The sequence below is a fragment of the Capricornis sumatraensis genome, chromosome 13, assembly GCF_032405125.1.
Source record: "Capricornis sumatraensis isolate serow.1 chromosome 13, serow.2, whole genome shotgun sequence".
Lineage (NCBI taxonomy): Eukaryota > Metazoa > Chordata > Mammalia > Artiodactyla > Bovidae > Capricornis > Capricornis sumatraensis.
In genome coordinates, this window is record NC_091081.1 from 51,598,149 (window position 1) to 51,624,219 (window position 26,071).

The 26,071-nt window shown below is 44.6% G+C and overlaps 1 protein-coding gene across 3 annotated transcripts in view; it reads right to left on the reverse strand.

The window, feature by feature from the left end:
* NT5E (5'-nucleotidase ecto) overlaps positions 1 to 26,071 on the reverse strand; it is a 67,312-nt gene that overhangs the window by 35,751 nt on the left and 5,490 nt on the right. For all 3 annotated transcript variants that reach the window (XM_068984853.1, XM_068984852.1, XM_068984854.1), the window contains exon 2: positions 1,040 to 1,262. In XM_068984853.1, the coding sequence (XP_068840954.1) occupies positions 1,040 to 1,262 (223 nt within the window). The remainder of the gene's footprint in view (positions 1 to 1,039; positions 1,263 to 26,071) is intronic.

The following is a 26,071-nucleotide window of genomic DNA, read 5'->3' on the forward strand; positions in this document are numbered from 1 at the left end:
CGTTTCTGATGGCCTGCAACCACTTCAACAGCAACAGTAAACACACGACATTTCTAACTGTCGTTTTCTAAGACTTCCTTTATCAGTTTGTTCTTGCCCAAAACCCTTGTTTCCTTTTTTTCTTCAAATATGGAAAGAAAACTGACTTGGATAATTTAGAAAAATCTTCCCAGGTGACACATTGGTAAAGAATTTGCCTGCCAATACAGGAGATGCAAAGAGATGTGGGTTTGATCCCTGGGTGGGGAAGATCCCCTGGAGAAGGAAATGACAACCCACTCCAGTATTCTTGCCTGGAGGATCCCACAGACAGAGGAGGCTGGCGGACTATAGTCCATGGGTCTGCAAAGAGTCTGACATGACTGAGTGACTCACTTGCAATTTAGGAAAAACATCTTTTTGTTTTCACTGCCAAACCATTCCTGTAAAAGTGGCTCAAAAATGTTTTTTGAATGGTCTTCGGGTTATACAGATATATGTGTGTGTATATATGGCTATAGCAGATATGCATATATGTCTGTTGTATATACACACACAAGACCATTCAAGAATATATATATGTATATATCTCCCAGAAAGCCAGATATAACAAAGCCGTTAAAACAAGAGATAATGAAAAAGGGAGCTAACTAGACATAGAATAATCATACTAGAAAAAAGGAAGACAAGGTAAAACCCTGGCTCTGGGGTCCCTGGTTCCAAAGAACAAAGGGAGTAAGTTATGTGACTCTCATTTTCCAATAAATGACTCCTTCTGACGTCAGCACTGGATATAAATGGCCCTCTCATCAAATTCTGAATGTGCTGAATTAAGCAATGTTACTGTTGGTGTCAACAATTCACTGAGCAGGGAAGCAAGGGTCTTTAAGAAGTTACTTAGGGCAGCTGGAAACCACTAGATCGGTGTTTCAATGTCATCCACATGTGTCCAACACCACACACTGTTCCTACTTTAACCAATCATCCAGAAAAATAATGCCACACTCTGATTTAGTGGCACCTATTTTCAAGCAATGAGTGCTGTAAAAGAAGCGAATACCTGGATTTGAGAGGAAAGGGGTTTCCTTTGAAGTGTATCCAACAATCCCCACAACTTCATTACCAACAGGAAGAATTTTATATGGTGAATAAAGTCCTGAAATTTTAGACGCTAGAGGCCCCTTGGCTTTAATGTTTGCGCTCAGAATTGAAAAATTGACCTTTTTGAGTAGTGGATCAATCAGGCCTTCCACACCATTATCAAATTCGTGATTTCCCAGTGCCTGGTGGAAAGGGAAAAGAGAAAAAGAATTAGGTACTCTGTAATTGCCAGTAAAAACATACTACAGAGAATATTACCCTGGGGAATTCCCTGCTGGTTCACTGGTTAGGACTCCACACTTTCACTGTGGAGGACACGGGTTCAATTCCTGGTCAGGGAACTAAGATCCCACAAAGCATATAGCACAGCCGAAAAATAAACGAACAAACAAAAAAGACCTTAACACAGGGTTCTGAAAACTGGAGAAGCTCTAGGAAGCTGACTGTATGACTGATGTCTTCCTCAGGCTCAGAGATTTTACTCCGGGGCCCTGGGGTCAGGCCCAGGGGCATTCAGATCACCAGGCAGATTTCAGAACCCCAGGCCCCATATCACCTGCTGAGGTGACGTCAATGTGTGTGGAAGGCACTCGCAGACAGGTCAGTGTCCTCTGCCTCCAGGTCTGAGGCAGGTTGAGAGTCTGCATTTACCAGGCTCTGTCCAGTCCCTTCTCTCATAAGCCCATATTTCAATTCACCAAACCAATCATTCCATTCCTTTATGCCAGGGACAACTTAAAATCAACAGGACTTTAGCAAAAGGGGCTGGGGTCATGTGATGAACAGACACTCGAGGCGTCCCCTCCCCGACGCAGCTCCCATCTCCTGGGTCATGTTCCCATAACTGTTTCTTCCCTAGGTCTCTGTGGTCCTCTGTTCTTCTGGGAAGGCGAGGATCCCCAAGGGCAAGCAGGAGATTGCACTTTGACAGCAGAGCATTGGTTTCTGCTTCCCGTCAGTTCTGGGTCACCCTGGGTTTCACTCTCAGCAGCTTCACATCCAAGGATGAGTAGGATGAAACCACCACAGGCTTTGGGGCTCTGGATGGGCCCTGAGCCAGGGCTCTGGGAGGAGCTGGCATGCTTTAACACAAGACACTTTACTCCCAACTTATTCCCTAGCTCCCTTTCCTCACTGCTCGGGGACCAGCTGGTGAGCCAGAGCTATCACCTCGGCGTCTGGTATCTTTCCCCAGGGTGATGCTGACAAAAGAGGACCCACTGGCCACCTCCCCCAAAGCCTTCCACTCCCTCTCTATGCGTCTCCTGGAAAAAACTCACCTACTGCAGCCACCCACCCATGGGCTCTGGCTGCCAAGGCTGATTTGCTATCTTAGTACTTAACTCAGTGGGTCTCAAACTTTCTATACACCACACTTGATTTTGCTTCACTTTGAGGGTCATCTGGGAACAGGCCTAGAAGTGCTGACTGGTTGGTCCCTCCATCTAAATGAATACCCCCATCCCCATGTTCTCTGACTGTCCCCCTCCTCCTCCTTCCTACCCATTCCACTCTGTAGCAGCTTGTTCTGCACATCTGTGGGGTCTTCCCCACAAGGAGTGCCTGTGAGTCACTGGGACCTTCACCTCACTGCTGGAGCCCCTCGCCTGCCTGGCAGGTGACCCTCGCCAGTACCCACGCTCAAAGGGCAGTGTGCATCACGTCCTCATCTGCACGTGTTTCCATGAAGAAAGCAGTACAGTGTCTTCATGTTCCCATGTTCCTGTCTTCCTGATTAAACTCAGAATTTCTGAACTTGCCTTTTATCCCATCTCTGAATATCTGCTCATTTTTACTTCTTCCTCTTACCTAAGTGCTTCCCTCTTAAAGGCTGACCTACTTAAAGGTTCTCCCAGTCTTGGGTAATTGTCTTTTTCTCTTCTATTCTTAGAACATCATGGTTTCTTCCTATGGTGAAATAAGTCTGCCTTATGAGGTTACAATAACTCATAATAATCTTGCTTAATTGTACAGGTGTTTTTTTTTTTTTTTTAATGAATGTTTCCATAGCTCTTCATGAAAGATTGTCAATGCGTCAGCTGCCTTGCAGTTTACCATTATACTGCTAGCACTCAGCAACAGCTGAACTTACAGTTTTCCTTTGTCTTGCTTGGTGTCTCCTCCTTGGACTTGAGTGTAAAGCCCTGGAAGTGGTGACCTTGGCTGCCTTTCTGCCTCTCTGCCTGGCGGGGAGAGAGTGTGCTTGGAGGTGTGCAAGGATCACCTGAATGCTGTCGCTGCCACCCACACTTTCAACACTCAACGGAACATCTGCAACCCCAGCTGGACTCCTGACTCTGCATCTCTACGTCTGGCTGCCACGTGGACACTGCCCCCCAGAGTCTCACAGGCACCCCAAGCTTACTGCGCTCAAGCTCCTGCCTCTGGGATCCCCATCTTGGTCCGAGGTACTGCCCTCTCCCCAGTCAGCTGCAGCCAGAAACCCTGGAGCAGCCGAATCCCTCCCACTTGCTCACTCCCTCTCCTCACCTCCCACCAGCATCTCCCGCTTCATTTAAAAGCTCCAGTTCAGCCTACCACATTGCTCCCACCTGCATGTGGTCCTGGTGCCCCCACCCCAACCCTGCCCCCCAGCCGGGCCTTCAGATGCTACCACTGCCATCTCTAAACCTGAACCTTGCTGCCAGAATCATCTTTCTAAAATGCAAATCTGAACTTGTTGTTCCTGACCTTAAGGGTCCTGAGAGGCTTCCTCTGGGATAAAGTTCAATGTCCTGAGCTCTTTGAGGTCTGGTCTTGCCTTCTCCTCCAGCTTCCCTCAGACACCCACCTCCAGACAGGCCTGGAGGCTCCATCATTCATGAACAGTGACCTGAACACATTTCTAAACTGAAGCTTCCTCCAGAAGAGGAATGAATGAATAAAACAAAAGCTGTAATGACAGCAAGTCAGTATTTACTAAAGTACATACCACATACCAGCATCATGCAAGGTGATTTTGTGTAGCAAACCTGGTTTTGTGCTGTGACGTCAGTATTATTATTATGCTTGTGTTACAGAGGGGAAAAACTGAGATCTAGAGACATTAAATGAATGGTTCAAGGTCACAAAATTAGTAAGGAGTGGAGCTGGGACCAGAGCCACTTCTGTCTGACTTCAACTTTCTTAACCTCTATGCTTGGCTATAATGGGCTTTGTATAAGAGAGTAAGGACTCAAAATAAATTCCTGACTACTCACAGTTTTCTGTGTTTTCACTTATCTTTATCCCTCTGTATATGATACATGGACTTCCCTGGTGGCTTAGTGGTAAGGAATCCACCTGCAGTGCAGGAGACACAGGAGACATGGGTTGCAACCCTGGGCTGGGAAGATCCCCTGGATGAGGGCATGACAACCCACTCCAGTATTCTTGTCTGGAGAATTCCATGGACAGAGAAGCCTGATGGGCTACAGTGCATGGGGCTGCAGAGCCGGACCCGACTGAAGCAACTGAGCATGCATGCATGCGCATATGATACATAATTGCTGACTGATTGATATATACATAGACAGGGCTCCCTTGGTGGTCCAGCGGTTAAGAATCTGCCTTGCAATGCAAGGGACACTGGTTCAATCCCTGGTCCTGGAAGATCCCCATGCCACGCAGCAACAAAGCCTATGAGTCACAACTACTGCGCCAGCACTCTAGAGCCAGTGCTCCTCAACAGGAGAAGCCTGCAGTGAGAAGCCCTCACACAGAGACGAGTAGCCCCTGCTCACTGCAACGAGGGAAAGCCCACACAGCAGTGAAGACCCGCCACAGCCAAAAATAATAATAAAAGAGATATATACATAGATAGGAAGATAGAACATTCCTTTCCCATGCCAGGCCTTTACTGCCTTATTCAACTAATTACTCTAGCTCCTGAAGGCCAACAGACCTTCTGGAAGAAAGACCCCAAACCCTCAAGGTCCTCCCTGAGTTAGCAGTCCTTCCTGTGCTTGATGGTCCCCTCGGGCAGCCCCGGCAGACCCTGCACCTGCCCACTGAGTCGCTTACCACACAGCACAGTTTTGGGAAGGGAGCAAGGATGCACCATCAAATGAATAAATAAATGAACAGAAAAGTCTCCATCAACTTATTTCTCCTACACACAGCTAATTCTTCCTACAGATACCAAAGCAGAACAATCCCTTGTAAATCCGTATCTCTAGAAACTCAGTGCTTCCACTTTCTGACCTTGACTTTGCCTGCTCCCTCCTGTTCCCCTGCACCTAACAGAGCTCCACCATTTGTCCACTCTGCAGAGGAAGGATCCTGCAGCTCACCTGAGGACACCTGCTCCCACCACCCTGCCAGCACACAAGAAACTTGTGAAATACACTGCTTCTTCATTCGTTCTTGTTGCTTTTATTAATAATGTGAAAATACCTCAGGAAGAGTCTGCCTAGGAGTAGAACTTAGAGCAATAAAGATACAATGTAACAGAGCCTATAGTCTTTCCTTGTTCCTTTATATCTTACAGAAACTTTGTAGGGCAACCATGTTGTTGCTGTTGAATCTCTAAGTCCTGTTTGACTCTTTTGTGACCCCATGGACTGTAGCCCTTCAGGCTCCTCTATCCATGGCATTTCCCAGGCAAGAATACTGGAGTGGGCTGCCATTTCCCTCTCCAGGGGATCGTCCAGTCCAGAGATTGAACACACGTTTCCTGTGTTGGCAGGCAGATTCTTTACCACTGAGCCATCAGGGAAGCCCCAGTACAAGAACTTAGAAATTCACACTGCAGTATTATTACGCCTTCTCGGGTCCTCTCTGAAGACCCTGTCCACCTTCTCGTACGTGTGCTTGTTGACCTTTTGCTGCCCTGCCCAACTAACGTGCTTATGTTGTACCGTGCTTATGTGTACCAACTAACCCTGGTATGAGCTAACCTCTTAGGTGCCACTTATCACTCTAATCCTCACATAAGCAAGTGATTTTCCTGAGCGTAAAGGACATTCTCACATTTTCTCTCTTTTCTGCTTTCCAAACATTTCATTTCCAATATTGGAAACGAAACTCATTTTCATTCATTTGTTAATTTGAGAGCCTTATTCACCCACTGGTTCTAGCACTATCGTCACCTTGAATATTTTTAATACAAATGCTAAATTTCACCAAATCCACTTTTCTGTAATGTAAGAGAGTTGAATCTCACAAAATGACCTTTTTCAGTATCTCCAACACTGGGATCAAAGGAACACAATGAGAGCGTCTGGTCTAACCCCAGCTCATTATCCTCATCACTTCCTTGGTATAGGAGAACCCTGGGGTTCTCACTATTAAAAGCAAAACAAAACTTGATGCTCATATAGGAAAGAGACTTTCCATGTTCTCTACCTAGCTCAGCCCGGTATTTTCGATCATCCAAATACCTGGAATATTGCCAGCCTTTTCTTCTTCTTCTTCTTTTAATTTTAAAATTAAAAAAATTTTTGGCTGTGCTGTGAGACTTGTGGGATCTTAGTTCCCTAACTAGTGACTGAACCCAGGCCCTGGTGGTGAAAGTGCAGAGTCCTAATCCTGGACCACTAGGGAGTTCCCTTGCTTGCCTTTTAAAGCTAAAAGCAAACTGAAATGTAAGGACAAGGGAGATATGTTTTTTCTCTGACTCAAAACCCTGCTGTTGTTAAATAAATTCTGCAGAACACAGTCAGATGTTTTTAACCCCAACTGCAGGCATTTGTTAATATTTACTTTTGCATCCCAGGTGGTGCTAGTGGTAAAGAACCTGCCTGCCAAAGCAGGAGACATAAGAAATGCAGGTTCAATCCCTGGGTCGGGAAGATTCCCTGGAGGAGGGCATGGGAACCCACTCCAGTATTGCCTGGAGAATCCCATGGACAGAGGAGCCTGGCAGGCTACAGTCCATAGGGTAGCACAGAGTCAGACATGACTGAAGTGACTTAGCATGTATATTTGCTATGTATAGTTTGTGAAAGGCTTTGAAGAAACTCTGCAAGGATAGGGCCCAAAAGGTCTTATGAATCAGCAATGGAAGAATGAATCCATTTGGAGTTTCTTGTTTTGATTAAAAACACTCTGAAGTGAGGAGTGAGGGAAAGCTTGCGTTACCGTCATTGGTTTATAACTCTCATTAATTCTGAATACAGGACAAAGTCTAACTTCCTTTTGGGGATAAGCAATTCCTGACATATACCCATTTTAAGGTGCTTATATGATGACCACATCTCTATTCATTCATTTATTACCATTGCATTGAATGCTAATGAGAATTTAACAGTCAATTCAGTTCAGTTCAGTCGCTCAGTCGTGTCCGATTCTTTGCCACCCATGGACTGCAGCACGCCAGTCCTCCCTGTCCATCACCAACTCCCAGAGTTTACCCAAACTCATGTCCATTGAGTCAGTGATGCCATCCAACCATTTCATTCTCTGTTGTTCCCTTCTCCTCCTGCCCTCAATCTTTCCCAGCATCAGAGTCTTTTCCAATGAGTCAGCTCTTCACATCAGGTGGCCAAAGTATCGGAGTTTCAGCTTCAACATCAGTCCTTCCAATGAACACTCAGGACTGATCTCCTTAAGGATGGACTGGTTGAATCTCCTTGCAGTCCAACGGACTCTCAAGAGTCTTCTCCAACACCACAGTTCAAAAGCATCAATTCTTCGGCGCTCAGCTTTCTCTATAGTCCAACTCTCATAACCATACATGACTATTGGAAAAACCATACCCTTGACTAGACAGACCTTTGTTGGCAAAGTAATGTCTCTGCTCTTTAATATGCTGTCTAGGTTGGTCATAACTTTCCTTCCAAGGAGTAAGTGTCTTAATTTCATGGCTGCAATCATGATCTGCAGTGATTTTGTAGCCCAGGAAAATTAAGTCAGCCACTGTTTCCACTGTCTCCCCATCTATTTGCCATGAAGTGATGGGACTGGATGCCATGATCTTAGTTTTCTGAATGTTGAGCTTTAAGCCAACTTTTGCACTCTCCTCTTTCACTCTCATCAAGAGGCTCTTTAGTTCTTCACTTTCTGCCCTAAGGGTGGTGTCATCTGCATATCTGAGGTTATTGATATTTCTCCTGGCAATCTTGATTCCAGCTTGTGCTTCATCCAGCCCAGCATTTCTTATGATGTACTCTGCATATAAGTTAAATAAGCAGGGTGACAATATACAGCTTTGACCTACTCCTTTTCCTATTTGGAACCAGTCTGTTTTTCCATGTCCAGTTTTAACTGCTGCTTCCTGACCTGCATATAGGTTTCTCAAGAGGCAGGTCAGGTGGTCTGGTATTCCCATCTCTTGAAGAATTATCACAGTTCATTGTGGTCCACACAGTCAAAGGCTTGGGCATAGTCAATAAAGCAGAAATAGATGTTTTTCTGGAACTCTCTTGCTTTTTTGATGATCCAGTGGATGTTGGCGACTTGATTTCTGGTTCCTCTGCCTTTCCTAAAACCAGCTTGACCATCTGGAAGTTCACGGTTCATGTATTGCTGAAGCCTGGCTTGGAGAATTTTGAGCATTACTTTACTAGCATGTGAGATAAGCGCCATTGTGTGGTAGTTTCAGCATTCTTAGGCATTGCCTTTCTTTGGGATTGGAATGAAAACTGACCTTTTCCAGTCCTGTGGCCACTGCTGAGTTTCCCAAATTTGCTGGCATATTGAGTGCAGCACTTTCACAGCATCATCTTTCAGGATTTGAAATAGTTCAACTGGAATTCCATCCCCTCTACTAGCTTTGTTCATAGTGATGTTTTCTAAGGCCCACTTAACTTCACATTCCAGGATGTCTGGCTCTAGGTGAGTGATCACACCATTGTGATTATCTGGGTCGTGAAGATCTTTTTTGTACGGGTCTATGTATTCTTGCCACCTCTTCTTAATATCTTCTGCTTCTGTTAGGTCCATACCATTTCTGTCCTTTATCAAGTCCATCTTTGCATAAAATGTTCTCTTGGTAGCTCTATTATTCTTGAAGAGATGTCTAGTCTTTCTCATTCTGTTGTTTTCCTCTATTTCTTTGCACTGATCGCTGAGGAAGGCTTTCTTATCTCTCCTTGTTATTCTTTGGAACTCTGCATTCAGATGGGTATATCTTTCCTTTACTCCTTTGCTTTTGGCGTCTCATCTTTTCACAGCTATTTGTAAGGGCTCCTTGGACAGCCATTTTGCTTTTTTGCATTTCTTTTTCTTGTGGATGGTTTTGATCCCTGTCTCTGTACAATGTAATGAATCTCTGTCCATAGTTCTTCAGGCACTCTATCAGATCTAGTCCCTTAAATCTATTTCTCACTTCTATTATATAATCATAAGGGATTTGATTTAGGTCATACTTGAATGGCCTAGTGGTTTTCCCTATGTTCTTCAATTTAAGTCTGAATTTGGCTATCAGGAGTTCATGATCTGAGCCACAGTCAGCTCCTGGTCTTGTTTTTGCTGACTGTATAGAGCTTCTCCATCTTTGGCTGCAAAGAATATAGACAATCTGATTTCGATGTTGGCCATTTGGTGATATCCATGTGTAGAGTCTTCTCTTGCATTGTCGGAAGAGGGTATTTACTATGACCAGTGTGTTCTCTTGGCAAAACTCTATTAACCTTTGCCCTGCTTCATTTTGTATTCCAGGACCAAATTTGCCTGTTACTCCAGGTGTTTTTCGACCTCTGGGGGCCATGAGGAGATACCCCATGTCCAAGGTAAGGAGCAGCAGCTGCGCTTTGCTGGAGCAGCTGTGAAGAGACACCCCACATCCAAGGTAAGAGAAACTCAAGTAAGATGGTAGGCACTGAGAGAGGGCATCAGAGGGCAGACAGACTGAAACCACAATCACAGACAACTAGCCAATGTGATCACATGGACCACAGCCTTGTCTAACTCAATGAAACTAAGGCATGCCATGTAGGGCCACCCAAGATGGACGGGTCATGGTGGAGAGGTCTGACAGAATGTGGTGCACTGGAGAAGGGAATGGCAAGCCACTTCAGTATTCTTTCCTTGAGAAACCGATGAATAGTATGAAAAGGCAAAAAGATAAGGCACTGAAAGATGAACTCCCCAGGTTGGTAGGTGCCCAGTATGCTACTGGAGATCAGTAGAGAAATAATTCAAGAGAGAATGAAGAGATGGAGCCAAAGCAAAAGCAACACCCAGTTGTGGACGTGACTGGTGATAGAAGCAAGGTCCGATGCTGTAAAGAGCAATATTGCATAGGAACCTGGAATGTTAGATCCATGAATCAAGGCAAGTTGGAAGTGGTCAAACAGGAGATGGAAAGAGTGAACGTCAACATTCTAGGAATCAGCGAACTAAAATGGACTGGAATGGGTGAATTTAACTCAGATGACCATTATATCTACTACTGTGGGCAGGAATCCCTTAGAAGAAATGGAGTAACAATCACAGTCAACAGAAAAGTCCGAAATGCAGTATTTGGATGCAATCTTAAAAATGACAGAATGACCTCTGTTCATTTCCAAGGCAAACCATTCAATATCACGGTAATCCAAGTCTATGTCCTGACCAGTAATTTTGAAGCAGTTAAATTTGAACTGTTCTATGAAGACCTACAAGACCTTTTAGAACTAACACCCAAAAAAGATATCCTTTTCATTATAGGGGACTGGAATGCAAAAGCAGAAAGTTAAGAAACAGTCAATTACCATCCTTTAGATACTGAAGTCAATGGAAAGTACCTAGTATCCACCCAATGAAAACAAATACGTGATGTCATAATGCCACAGTCCCCCATCCCTTCCTCTACCTGGGGCAGATGCTGAATAACTGATGGAGTCAGTCTTCCCCACCAAGTTTGAACTGAGTCTCAAAACTCTTCTTTTCCTGGCCCTGCAGGGACTTACTGTCAATTAACTAGAGACAGACACTTGAGATGAAATTGTTCTCCATGTCTGCATGAAGATAATAATGATAAGCGTGAAATCTATTGACTTCCAACAACAGTAAAATAAAACTTCAGAGAGGAACATGTGCTAGAGGAAATGATTTCACATCCTTCCCGACTTTTCTCTCTTTTACCATGTTTGTTCCACAGAGTGCAGATGGAACGTGCAACTGAATCCAGCTGTCACCTAACAAGGTGTGCCTGACCACCTTGTCCTGTGAGGCGTCATGCCCACAGCCAGTCTTTTTTCTTTCTCAAAGCTTTTCCTAAGAGAAGCTGCTATTTCTTCATTTATTTCCTTCATCAATAAACACATGCTCTCAGTGGTGCTGAGTAAATGAATGAACAAGAACAAATAAGAACACTCCTTGGGGTGAGAGTGAGAGAAACAAAGCCCTTGGCGTTGGAGTGGGTGGCTCTGGGGGCTGACACAGGGAAGTGGCCCAAAACCTGAGTCTTCTGCTCTTTCTTCATGGTCTTCAGGAGGAGACATGGAGGTCGGTAGCCATCAGCTGGCCTTCTATAAAGGTCTCCCATTATGCCAGAATTGGAGAAGGAAATGGCAACCCACTCCATTGTTCTTGCTTGGAGAATCCCATGGACAGAGGAGCCCGGTCCATGGGGTCACAGAGAGACGGACACAACTGAGTGACTAATGCTTATTATGCCAGAATATTTAGTCTTTATGGAGAAATCTCCCATTTTCTGAATCCTCCAGTTACGAGTGATTGATCAGAGCCGTTTCTCTCTGTTGTTGAAGTATGCATTAATTGGTGGATAAAGGAGATGCAGTACATATATAAAAGGGAACATTACTCGGCCATAAAGAGAATGAAATGATGGCACCTGCATCAAAGTGGATGGACCTCGGAATTATCATACTAAGGGAAGTAAGTCAGACAGAGAAAGGCAAATATTGTATGGTATCACTTATAGGTGTAATCTACAGTATGATACGGATAAACTTAACTATGAAACAGACTCATGGACAAAGAGAGTTGTGTTTGCCAAGGTGTAAGGAGGGTGGAGGAAGGATGGATTGGGAGTTTGGGTTAGCAGATGCAAATTATTATATATAAAATGGATAAACAACAAGTTTCTACTGTATAGCACAGGGAACTATATTCCATATCCTGTGGTAAACCATTATGGAAAAGAATAGGAAAAAGAATGTACACTTTGAATGAATCACTTTGCTGTACAGTAGAAATTAATTCAATATTATAAATCAATAAAGTAAATTTGAAAAAAAAGAATATGCATTAATCAAGTCCCATAATCTATTTAAAATGGACTTCTCTAGTAGCCCAGTGGTTAAGAATCCATGCCCAATGCAGGGGGCCCAGGTTCGATCTTTGGTCAGGAACTCGATCCCATCTGACAAACACACTTGGCACAGCCAAATAAATAAATAAAAAATAAATGTAGCTACCACAGGGGAAATGCTCAGTAAATATCTACTGGATGGAAAAACAACTTGATAAATGATTGGTGAGGAGGAGGAAAAAAAGAGACTGAATGCCCAAGGCTGGGGATACTGGTCCTCAGTCCCTGGGTGGTGTTCCCAGCAGCTTCTTCTCTGTAACCTGTACCTGTGTTGGCCTGTCTGTGTGGGCTGCGGTGGGAAAAAGTTTCAGACACAGTGCATCTGGGATATCAGACTGATAAGGAGTTCTGTTCTTAAAGCCACAGCAGCCACATAGTGATAATTTTCACAGAACACAGAGCCACAAAAAGGCAAGTGAGCAGCAAAACCCAGAGAGAGAGAGAGAGTCTCACAGGCCAAGAACATGCCAGGCCTCCCTGAATAAAGCAAGCTGTGCAGCGGCGGTCATGGTGGCCCAGCTCCGACTAGTGTCTAATGCTACATCTTTGGTTGGTTTGCGTCAACCCGCAGCAGTATTTTTATTTCAAATGTTACCAGGAAACGCAGATTTTTTTTTTCCCAACTTTGAAATGACATCCCCCACCCCAATTTCAGGCCAGCCCAGCTTGAACCCAGGTGAGGGGGTTACAGACACTGAAACTGGGTCGGTGGTGGGGCAGAGACCTGGGCTCCTGTTGCAGGAGATGTTGCATGGCATTGCCTGGGAGAAACCTGGTGCTCACTGCCCCCTCCATACCCTACCCATGGATCCCTGCTCTGCACAGTCTGCTGGGCAGGCAGTCCCCACCATTCAGCCAGCAGAACACGTGCCTCAATAACCCATGAAGGTTATTGTGAGGATGCATGTGGTTCTAGGTGCTAGCAAAGAGCAATCCCCAGTATAGCACGGGGCAGACCTCCCCTCTCCCTCAGGCCTCCCCTCCCCCACAGGCCTCCCCTCCCACTCAGGCCTCCCCTCCTGGCGACCCACCCAGGAAACCCCTTTGTTTCTGCTCCTGCGCCATCCCCTCCAGGCACTCCCACTGTCCCACTCTGTCTCATCGCTTCTCACCTAGACATTTCGAGACCCTCTGAGCCAGTCTCTGGCTTCAGACCTCCCGCCCACTGCCGAGGGGCCACCAGAATGCACGTCCCCAAACACCCGGCCCACTGCTTCCAGCCCTGCTGGGTGTCTCTGCAAGGCTCCCCGCTTCCTACTGAAATCCGTCCTGCTCAGATGCTAAACCAGCCCCTCTCTGATCTCCCTGAGTTGTCTCATTTTTTTTTCTGCCTGACCAGGCACCTTCGGTTCCAGGAACACAAAGCCACCTGCATGTAAGAACTACCTCAGACGCAGCTCAAGTGTGTGTGAGAAGGCTTCAGTGGCACCGCCACCGCAGACCACCCTCCTGTCACATCCATTCACACTCCGCTGCCGCTGTCTGTCCATGTCTTTCTCCTCTTTCCCCTGGAGGCAGAAGCGATGTCAACTGTCCCAGGGTCCTTGGTAATGCCAGATGAGTGCCTGGCACCAGCGGCTCAGCAAGTGTTTACTGAAGGAATAATAAAACCACCCACCCCACCTGCTCCTTTCAAATAGGTTCCATTTTCATCTCTGATTTGGTAGGTGAGCCACTGAAGCTGTTCAAGAACAGGATATAAAAACACACTTGATAAAGAGTAGTTAAGCAGCAGCAGTAGTGTTAATCGCTCAGTCATGACTAACTTTTTGTGACCCCACGGACTGTAGCCCACCAGGCTCCTCTGTCTATGGGATTCTCCAGGCAAGAATACTAGAGTGGGTTGCCATTCCCTTCTCCAGAGGATCTTCTCGACCCAGGAATTAAATCTGGGTCTCCTGCATTGCAGGCAGAGTCTTTACCATGTGAGCCACCAGGGAAGTTGTAAAACAGAGAAACCAAACTGCTTGGAAGAAGGTGAATCAGACAATAAGCTTGGAAGCTTAGCTGACTGCATCACAATTCACAGCTCAGTCTGGTTCTCTTTTTCATTTCCTGTGTCTTCATTTATATTTCTATTAATATCTTACTGACACTTGCTTGTGAATAGATTTTTTTAAAGATTTTTTAACTGTTCAGTGTCTTGCATGTGCACATATGAACGTTATATAGATTTCATGAAGGCAGTTAGCAAGAAAAAGGAATTTTTAAAAATCTCTTTCTATTGGGAATCTGCCAAGGAGACCAACCACCTATACGGTATCTGAATTACAAAGGGGGCATTTCACAGCCCCCTGCTTGGTCCATAAAGGACTGTGAAAATTACCAGTGAATTTGACATAAGGGAATTTCAAGAAAGAGAAAAAAAATACATGACAGAAAGAAATATTAATAGTTAAGACTTTCATGCTACATGGCTAAGCCCTGTTCATACATTAACTTATTTAATTCTTGCAATGCTGTGAGATAAGTACTAATTACTTGTCGTTTACAGAGATGGGAAACCTGAGGCATGGGGCTTCCACAACTAGCAAGAGGCATAGCTGGGACTGGAACAAAGCAAGGCTTTTGCATCTGGGACCTTAACTATCCTGCCAAACTGCTCCTAACACAAGCACCTGTAAACCATAATGGAAAGGATATTAAAAAAATTAATATATATATACACATGTATATGTATGTATAACTGAATCATTTTGCTGTACAGAAGTAATTAAAAACATTGTAAATCAGCTGTGTGCTTATTTGCTCAGTGGTGTCTGACTCTTTGCAACCCTATAGCCTGCCAGGCTCCTCTGTCCATGGGGATTCTCCAGACAAGAACACTGGAGTGGGTTGTCATGCCCTCCTCCAGGGTATCTTCCCAACCCAGGGATCAAATGCAGGTCTCCTGCACTGCAGGCAGATTTTTACCATCTGAGTCACCGGGGAAGCCCCAAATCAGCTATAAAACTAATAAAACTAATAAAAAATACATTTATTGTATTTGGGATGGATAAACAGCAAGGTCCTCCTGTATGGCACAGAGAACTATGTTCAAGATCCTATGACAGGGCCTTCCCTGGAGGCTCAGTGGTAAGGAATCTGCCTGCCGATGCAGGAGACACAGGTTCCATTCCAAGATCCCACATGCTGTGGAGTGACCAAGCCTGGGGGCTACAACTACTGAAGTCCGTGCACCCTAAAGCCCATACTCTGCAACAAGAGAAGCCACCACAATGAGAAACCTGCACACCACAGCTAGAGAGTAGTCCCCAGTTGCTGCAACTAGAGAAAAGTCTGAACAGCAACAAAGACACAGAATAGCCAAAAGTAAATAAATAAAATCATAAAAAATACAGTAAGGTCTCTGACTTCTGCAAATAGCCTTTAAAAAAGATCCTATGATAAACCATACTGGAAAAGAGTATGTTAAAAAAAAAAAAAAAAAGACAAGCATCTGGAGACGGATGAGTATCATTAAACAACCCTCTGGTTTCTTCCAGGTTTCCATAGTGCTGAGTAACACAGCCCTGGTCTTTGCCCTTAGGAAGGGTTAGGCAGACAGGGAGAGAGCATGAAATAAACACAACCATCCATGCATTCATAAAGCAAGTGGGAACCACAGGCAGAGATGTGTGTGAGACAGCCTGACAGTTAAGGATGGACGGGGCTCCAAGAGTGAGCTTCACCTTCGAGGCACTCATCAGGGAAAGCTCATAGGCCAATGACATCAGCTGTAGTAACAAATGTGGGGATGGAGACATGAAAGCTGAGGCAGTCAGAAAAGTTCCAAATAAGAAAAGAGGCTTAAATCCAGGTAGAAGAAAAACAACGGAAAGCGAATTAAGAGCAGCACAGGATGCATTGATGCAGAAGAATTTTGGTTTTAATCCGTAGAAATTGATTGTAACAACATCAAAGAGCCATGTGTCAGAAATTTGCAACACGTGAATCCAGTTAGTCACTTAGACTCTAGCTCATCCCATGAAGAAGGCTGTGGGACACCCTATAGTTTAAGGATTAGAGGAAACTCTGGTCTGTCACTCAACAGGGCTTAGTTGGCAATCACTCAGGGAGACTCAGCAACAACCATAAGCAGGGGAGATTACAAGGTAGGCATCGTGGCTGCTTCTGGTGTTGGGTTGTGCTTCACATCCCCAGTCTTCGTCCCTGGCAGATGAATGTGGCGTCTGACTGAATGGCAGAAAAGATTCCTGAGCTCAATGAACAAACAAGCACTGAACAGACAGCATTTTATATTAATTCTCTGACCACGCAAAATACCCAAAGCAACATTACCTTTAGGAATACCTGCTCAACTAATTGGGTTCCAGGAAGGTTTCACTACTGTGCTGGTCAAAAGGCTTATTCGTTTTCCCCACAAGACGGCTCAAGCAGTGCTTAGATGTTTTTAGCTTCATCCAAAACAATTTTGTTTGTATTGTGACAGCTGTCATATCAGTGTGCATTTTTAAAAGCCTTATCTAAATTGGTGAATTTTTGTGTAGCCATTTTAATTTTGAGGATAACATCTTTGGCATATTATGCTTTGTTATTTCACAAAAGGTGAAAGTGCAATTGAAATGCAAACAAAGATTTATTTAGTGTATGGAGAAGATACTGCGACTGATTGAAAGTGTCAAAAGTGGTTTGTGAAGTTCTGAGCTGGAGATTTCTCACTGGATGATGTTCCACAGTCAGGTAGACCAGTTGAAGCTGACAGCGAGTAAATCGAGACATTGAGAACAATCACCATTATACCATGCAGGAGATAGCTGACATATTCAAAATATCCAAATCAATCACTGAAAATCATTTGTACCAGCTTGCTTATGTTAATTGCTTTGATGTTCGCGTTCCACGTAAGTGAAAAAATTTCCTTGATCATATTTCCACATGCCATTCTCTACTGAAATGTAAGATGTTCCATTTTCAAAACAAATTGTGATGTACAATGAAAAATCGTTACTGCACAATAACGTGGAATGGAAGAGATTGTGGGGCAACTGAAATGAACCGCCACCAACCACACCAAAGGTCAGTCAATCTTCTTTTAAAGGAGGTGATATTGTGTATATGGTGGGATTGGAAGAGTCTTCTATTAGGATAAAACCTTCCAGGAAAAAAAAAAATTAATTCCAACTAGTACTTCTCCCAGTTAGACCAACTGAAGGTAGCATTCGATGAAAGGCATCCAGAATTAGTCAACAGAAAACACATAATCTTCCATCAGGATAATGCAAGACTGTATGTTTCTTTGATGACAGGCAAAAACTGTTACAGCTGGGCTGCAAAGTTCTGATTCCTCTACCACATCCAGACATTGCATTTACAGATTTCCATTTATTTTGGAGCAACCCCACATCCAAGAAGCGGTGGCTGTACGGGCGCAGGAGGGCCGAGAGGAGCTACTCCTTGTTCAAGGTCAGGAGGGGTGGCTGTGAGGATATACCCCTAATCCAAGATAAGGAGAAGCGGCTGCACTTTACTGGAGCAGCAGTGAAGAGATACCCCATGTCCAAGGTAAGAGAAACCCAAGTAAGATGGTAGGTGTTGAGAGGCATCAGAGGGCAGACACACAAACCATAATCACAGAAAACTAGTCAATCTGATCACACGGACAACAGCCTTGTCTAACTCCATGAAACTAAGCCATGCGGTGTGGGGCCACCCAAGATGGGCGGGTCATGGTGGAGAGGTCTGACAGAATGTGGTCCACTGGAGAAGGGAATGGCAAACCACTTCAGTATTCTTGCCTTGAGAACCCCACGAACCGTATGAAAAGGCAAAATGATAGGATATTGAAAGTGGAACTCCCCAGGTTGGTAGGTGCCCAATATGCTACTGGAGATCAGTGGAGAAATAACTCCAGAAAGAATGAAGGGATGAAGCCAAAGCAAAAACAATACCCAGCTGTGGATGTGACTGGTGATAGAAGCAAGGTCCGATGCTATAAAGAGCAATATTGCATAGGAACCTGGAATGTCAGGTCCATGAATCAAGGCAAATTGGAAGTGGTCAAACAGGAGATGGCAAGGGTGAATATCGACGTTCTAGGAATCAGCGAACTAAAATGGACTGGAATGGGTGAATTTAACTCAGATGACCATTATATCTACTACTGCGGGCAGGAATCCCTTAGAAGAAATGGAGTAGGCATTAGGCATCATGGTCAACAAAATAATCTGAAATGCAGTACTTGGATGCAATCATAAAAATGACAGAATGATCTCTGTTAGTTACCGAGGCAAACCATTCAATTGTCACAGTAATCCAAGTCTATGCCCCAACCAGTAACACTGAAGAAGCTGAAGTTGAATGGTTCTAAGAAGACCTACAAGGCCTTTTAGAACTAACACCCAAAAAAGATGTCCTTTTCATTATAGGAGACTGGAATGCAAAAGTAGGAAGTCAAGAAACACCTAGGGTAACAGGCAAATTTAGCCTTGAGATACAGAATGAAGCAGGCCAAAGGCTAATAGAATTTTGCCAAGAAAATGCACTGGTCATAGCAAACACCCTCTTCCAACAACACAAGAGAAGACTTGTGTTCTTCTGGTTCAGATTGTCAACACTGAAATCAGACTGATTATATTCTTTGCAGCCAAAGATGGAGAAGCTCTATACAGTTAGCAAAAACAAGACCAGGAGCTGACTGTGGCTCAGATAATAAACATCTTATTGCCAAATTCAGACTTAAACTGAAGAAAGTAGGGAAAACCGCTAGACCATTCAGGTATGACCTAAATCAAATCCCTTATGATTATACAGTGGAAGTGAGAAATAGATTTAAGGCCCTAGATCTGATAGATAGAGTGCCTGATGAACTATGGACTGAGGTTTGTGACATTGTACAGGAGACAGGGATCGAGAACATCCCCATGGAAAAGAAATGCAAAAAAGCAAAATGGGTGTCTGGGGAGGCCTTACAAATAGCTGTGAAAAGAGGAGAAGCGAAAAGCAAAGGAGAAAAGGAAAGATATAAGCATCTGAATGCAGAGTTCCAAAGAATAGCAAGGAGAGATAAGAAAGCCTTCCTCAGCGATCAATGCAAAGAAATAGAGGAAAACAGTAGACTGGGAAAGACTAGAGATCTCTTCAGGAAAATTAGAGATACCAAGGGAACATTTTATGCAAAGATGGGCTTGATAAAGGACAGAAATGGCATGGACCTAACAGAAGCAGAAGATATTAAAAAGAGGTGGCAAGAATACACAGAACTGTACAAAAAAGGTCTTCACAACCCAGATAATCACGATGGTGTGATCACTCACCTATAGCCAGATATCCTGGAATGTGAAGTCAAATAGGCCTTAGAAAGCATCAGTATGAACAAAGCTAGTGGAGGTGATGGAATTCCACTTCAGTTATTTCAAATCCTGGAAGATGATGCTGTGAAAGTGCTGCACTCAATATGCCAGCAAATTTGGAAAACTCAGCAGTGGCCACAGGACTGGAAAAGGTCAGTTTTCATTCCAATTCCAAAGAAAGGCAATGCCAAAGAATGCTCAAACTACCGCACAATGGCGCTTATCTCACATGCTAGTAAAGTAATGCTCAAAATTCTCCAAGCCAGGCTTCAGTAATACATGAACCGTGAACTTCCAGATGTTCAAGCTGCTTTTAGAAAAGGCAGATGAACCAGAGATCAAACTGCCACCATCCACTGGATCATCGAAAAAGCAAGAGAGTTCCAGAAAAACATCTATTTCTGCTTTATTGACTATGCCCAAGCCTTTGACTGTGTGGATCACAATAAACTGTGGAAAATTGTGAAAGAGATGAGAATAACAGACCACCTGACCTGCCTCTTGAGAAATCTGTATGCAGGTCAGGAAGCAAGAGTTAGAACTGGACATGGAACAATAGACTGGTTCCAAATAGGAAAGGAGTAGGTCAAAGCTGTATATTGTCACCCTGCTTATTTAACTTATATGCAGAGTACATGATGAGAAATGCTGGGCTGGAAGAAAGACAAGCTGGAATCAAGATTGCCGGGAGAAATATCAATAACCTCAGATATGCAGATGACACTACCCTTATGGCAAAAAGTGAAGAGGAACTAAAAAGCCTCTTGATGAAAGTGAAAGAGGAGAGTGAAAAAGTTGGCTTAAAGCTCAGCATTCAGAAAACGAAGATCATGGCATCTGGTCCCATCACTTTATGGCAAATAGATGGGGAAACAGTGGAAACAGTGTCAGACTTTATTTTCTTGGGCTCCAAAATCACTGCAGATGGTGATTGCAGCCATGAAATTAAAAGATGCTTACTCCTTGGAAGAAAAGTTATGACCAATCTAGATAGCATATTGAAAAGCAGAGACACTACTTTGCCAACAAAGGTCTGTCTAGTCAAGGCTATGGTTTTTCCAGTGGTCATGTATGGATGTGAGAGTTGGACTGTTAAGAAAGCTGAGCGCCAAAGAATTGATGCCTTGAACAGTGGTTTTGGAGAAGACTCTTGAGAGTCCCTTGGACTGCAAGGAGATCCAACCAGTCCCTTCTAAAGGAGATCAGTCCTGGGTGTTTTTTGGAAGGAATGATGCTAAAGCTGAAACTCCAGTACTTTGGCCACCTCATGAGAAGAGTTGACTCATTGGAAAATACTCTGAGGCTGGGAGGGATTGGGGGCAGAAGGAGAAGGGGACAACAAAGGAGAGATGGCTGGATGGCATCACTGACTTAATGGACATGAGTTTGGGTGAACTCTGGGAGTTGGTGATGGACAGGGAGGCCTGGCGTGCTGTGATTCATGGGATCGCAAAGAGTCGGACACGACTGAGCGACTGAGCTGAACTGAACTGATTTATTTTGGTCTTTATAAAATGCTCTTAGTGGAAAAATTTCAATTTTCTGGAAGACTGTAAAAGGTACCTAGAACAGTTCTTTGCTCACAAACATAAAACATTGGAGAAGACAGAATTATGATGTTGCCTGGAAAATGGCAGAAGGTGGCAGAACAAAATGATGAACTACCCTGTTCAATAGAGTTCTTTGTGAAAATGAAGAATCTCTTTTAGTTTTATTTAAAAACCAAACAAACTCTTTGGCTAACCCAGTACATCTCTGAGGAGCTAGGAGGCTCCAGCTGATTTTTGGATTCCTTACAGAGCCAACTTGAGAAGGAAATGGCAACCCACTCTCGTATTCTTGCCTGGAGAATCTCAATGGACAGAGGAGCCTGGCAGGCTATAGTCCATGAGGTCACAAGTGTCGGACACAACTTAGTGACTAAACCATAAAGCCAACTGTTCAGGTGAAGGAAAAGAAGTGCCAAGAGGATTTGCAAGTTCTGGTTATATAGCTGAAGAACAGACAGGGAGGGTGTTTACACAGCATCCAGATGTTTTTGTGAGTGAAGCAGGGAAAGCTGCCAATCTGTTGTGTGACTAGTCCGGTTCTTCTCCCATTTTCAGTTAAGAAAACACAGATGTTAGGACAAGATGAGCTCAGAAGCTGCTGCTGCTTCCTTTCCTCCGTGCCTGAGGCTGGTCTCACCCAGACCAGCCCTGATGTGGAACTCAGACTGAAACAGAGGAAGCAGAGGTTGGGGACAACAGCCACAGGATGGGGTTGGGGCTGTTCACACATGTCACTGAGACCCGAGGATCCACAATCCATAGACATGCACAACTTTCAGGGTCTGAGCTCTAGGGATAACCACCAACTTTCCATGCTTTCTATGCTTCAAGGACTTCCTTGGTGGCTCAGACAGTAAACCGTCTGCCTGCAACGGGGGAGACCTGGGTTCAATCTCTGGGTTGGGAAGGTCTCCTGGAGAAGGAAATGGCAACCCACTCCAGTATTTTTGCCTGGAAAATCCCATGGACCAAGGAGCCTGGTAGGCCATAGTCAGTCCATGGGGTCGCAAAGAGTTGGACATGACTGAGCAACTTCACTTTCACTTCTATGCTTTAATAAAACAAAACAACAAAACACTGCCATCAGGTATCTCTTTCAAGCTTTCCAAACCAGCACTACTAGTCTGTCTTCCCAGAACATGCTGCTTTGTTATTGAAGATAAAGTAACTCTGTTTCCTTACAAAACAGATAACCCTCCATCTAAAATCCTGGGAACCTCTTTGTCTGGAAGCAGTAGCCACCTGGAGGTACCTGGGGGAAGACCCAAGCCATCCCTCCAAAAGAAAATAGCTTCTATGAAAGGAACTGTGGAGGAGAAACAAGAGTTGTCAGGCCAACTTAGACCCATGCGTACTATTAAGTCCTGGGACCAGTCGAGCTGTGTTGGCAGATTAGAAGCAAGACATAGAGCTGGGCAGGGCCTGAGGCACTGAGAAATGACACGGGCAGACCACCCCCTCCAAATCCCTTGTTTTATAGATGAGGAATCCGCTGCCCAAACTCACATAGCTAGAAGCTGGAAAAGCCAAGTGAAACCTGAGTGTCCTGAGGTCCTATCCAGATCTCTTTCTACTGCTTCTGTCTGCCACAACCCCATGGGCACAAGCATGGCCACTAAGTCAGGAAAAGCCTGGAAATAGGAGGCTTTAGCTGTCAGGGGGTAATCTTACTACACCTCTGCAATCTTGAGGTGCAATGTCAAACACCGCTGACTCGCCCTGTGTCCCGGACTTGAACCCTCTTAGTCATCTTTTGATTATAAGCTCTTTTGAGCCACCTCTGCCAACAGAAGGTGAGTACAGCCAGCACTTACTGACCCCTGATGTGGCTGGCACTGTGCAAAGAAGTTTACACCCACTATCATCTCCTTTAATATTCATTTTAAAAATATTTATTTATTTATTTGGCTCTGCTGAGTCTTTGTTGTAGCATGCAAGATCTTTAGTTGTGACATGTGGGATCTAGTTCCCTGACCAGGGATCAAACAAGGGTCTCCTGCATTGGGAGAGTGGAGTTTTAGCCACTGCACCACCAGGGAAGTCTCTGTCATCTCCTTTAAACCCTACAACAACCTATGGGGAGAAGACCATGATCACACTCACCTTACACCTATGGAAAGAAAACCTCCAGGAGATTCAAGAACCTGCTCACACTCCATAGATTTTAAGTGGCAGGGAGGGGACCTGATCCCAGATAGTCACCCTAAATTCACCCTCCTAGCCCTGCGCCATGCTGCCTGCCTACTGAAAATGGCGCTGGTGGATTCAGCCTTTCTTTCCCCATCACCATAGTTCTGACCTGGAGTGCCCCTAAAACCAAATTCTCTTCCAAGTTAATGATTAATCTCTCTATTCAAAACTTTATTCACTTCCTGTCCCCAGTGACCTCAACCACAGGTTTATAGAACAGTAATCAACCAGAGTTGGAGGAACCACTGTTGTAGATTTCATCATTAACATACAATTTCAGGTTGCTCTTCTAATAGGTCCCCAAGTCACAGACCACCTGGCCTGAGAATCCTAAACCAGAGACTTACTGGCTCCCGAAACTGTGACTGAGAAACGTCACAAAATGATGATGAATTTCAGTTTCTTTGTTCTTTCCCTTTAAAAACACCCTCAACTCAAAACCCAAGTGGGAGTGGATCTGAGGCTCTCTCTTCCTCCCTTGCTCGGCGCCCTGCAATAAATACTTACTTTGCCACAAATGTCTGCTTTTAAGACGTCAGCTTTCTGCACTGCAGCCATACAAGCCCTTTGCCCAGTTTCAGTCTGTCTTCATCTCTTGACTAGACTATACTGTCCAGCCCCTTCTCCCTTCCTCTTTTCTGGTATCTTTGCCCTCCCATCCATTTCTATTCATTCTTCCAAAACTGTGATTTCCCTCTGTGGCTGAGAAGTGTTTTCTCATATCAGCTAATTGTCCAGGTCTCTGAGGTTACCAACTGGGTGTCCAACAATTCAGTTCCATACTGACACTATCTACCTGGGGCTTCCTAGGTGGTGTTAGTAGTGGTAAGGAAACCACCTGCCAATGTAGGAGACTCAGGAGACACGGGTTCGGTCCCTGGGTTGGGAAGATCCCTTCCAGTAAAACCCACTCCAGTATTCTTGCCTGGAGAATCCCATGGACAGAGGAGCCTGGAGGGTTACAGTCATGGGATTGCAAAGAGTAGGACACAACTGAAGTGACTTAGCGCGCACACACTGTCTACCAGGAGTGAACATCAAATCACAGATCCTGGGTTCAGAGCCACAGGCCTGCCCCCACTTCAGATGCCAGTTGTAGGTCTTGGGTCACTTGTACTTGTAATACATCAGCTGTAAATCAGGGATTCCCACAAGACCCTACACAGTTTTGATAATTTGCTAGAAAAACTCACAGAACTCAGGAAAGTACTTTGCTTTTACAGTTACTGGTGTACTATAAAGGCTGCAACTCAGGGACAGCCAAGTGGAAGACATGCATGGGGCAAGGTGTGCAAGCAGAAGGGTGCACAGGGCTTCCCTGCTCTCTCTGGGCACACCACCGTGCCACCACTTCAGTGTGTTCACCATTTAGGACTTTTTAGGATGGTTTCATCACATTGACATAATTGATCAAATCCCTGACTGCTGGTGATCAGCTCAGTCTCTGGGTCCCTGCCTCTCCCCAGAGGTTAATAGTCCCTACTCTCTAATCTCACTCTGAAGATGCCTAGGAGTCTCCAGCCATCAGTCATCTCATTGACATATAGAAGACACTGATCACGTATCCCCAAGAGTTTGGGGAGCTATGTGCCAGGAACTGCAGACAAAGACAAAATATTTATTTTTTATTAACCACAATTCCTCCACTCAGACACCTCCAGTGGCTCCCCATGACAAAAGAGCAGAGCCCCATTTTCTCAGGGTGGCCTGTAAGTTGCATGCGATCCCATCTCTCCTGATTCCTGCCACCTTGCTCTGGTCCAGGCTGGTTTATCTTACAGATTCCTGCTTCTGCACCTTTGCCTCATCCTCCCATCCCTCCACTGAACTGAAATGGAATCAAAATATTTCTCAGGTCACCACTGGTTTAGAGATGTGAGGACCCTCAGACTTTACAGATGAGGAATTGATGGCTTAAAGAGCTGAATGGCATATTCCCAGTTACAGATTCACCATCTCTCAAAGGCAGAGAGAACAGTACTCATGTCTGAATTCCAATGATGAGTGCTGGGGATGATAAGCTTCAAATTGCCGAAATCTTATGTAAAATTTCAAAAGCACAAACCATAAGACAAAAAAAAAAAATTAGTTTGATTATACCAAGTGGAGGATTTCTGTTCAATGAAAAGACACTAAAAAATGGAGTATTTTCTGCCATATCAATAAACAAGGATGTCACGGTCATCAGAGATGGCAGCCCTCAATATGGGCCCTAAGGGAATTTGAGAAGGAGATGAATACCAGCTATCTAGCACCCATCAGACTGCAGCCACTCCCTAGGGTGAGCCCTGAGGAAGATCAGGATATGAAAACACACATACTGGCCCCAGATATTAGAGGTACACGTCAAAGGAATGACTTCAATGAGCCAGACTCTTGCAACTTTCCATACATAGAAAAGCACTACAATCCTTAACTTGGGATATTTAGTCTTCTTTAACTGACGTAACTCTTTTGATGTTCAGACTATCTACTATTTTGATGTTGCAAAACTATACAACCAGGCTCCTCCCCTTGCCTCCTTGAGGCAGTTCTCTCAGGGTCACTTGAGATGCTATCTCCCAGGCCTGGGCCTGATGTCCTAAAAATTCCCACCCAATAAAACAAGTTGACAATGCTATGGACAAAATTAATAGATCTAAAAATGGTAAATAATCCACTTGCAATGCAGGAGACCTCGCTTCAGTCCCTGGGTTGGGAAGATCCCGGAGGAGGAAACAACAATGTCTAAAACTGATTGCAGGGACTTCCTTTGTGGTCCAGTGTGCTTCCATTGCACA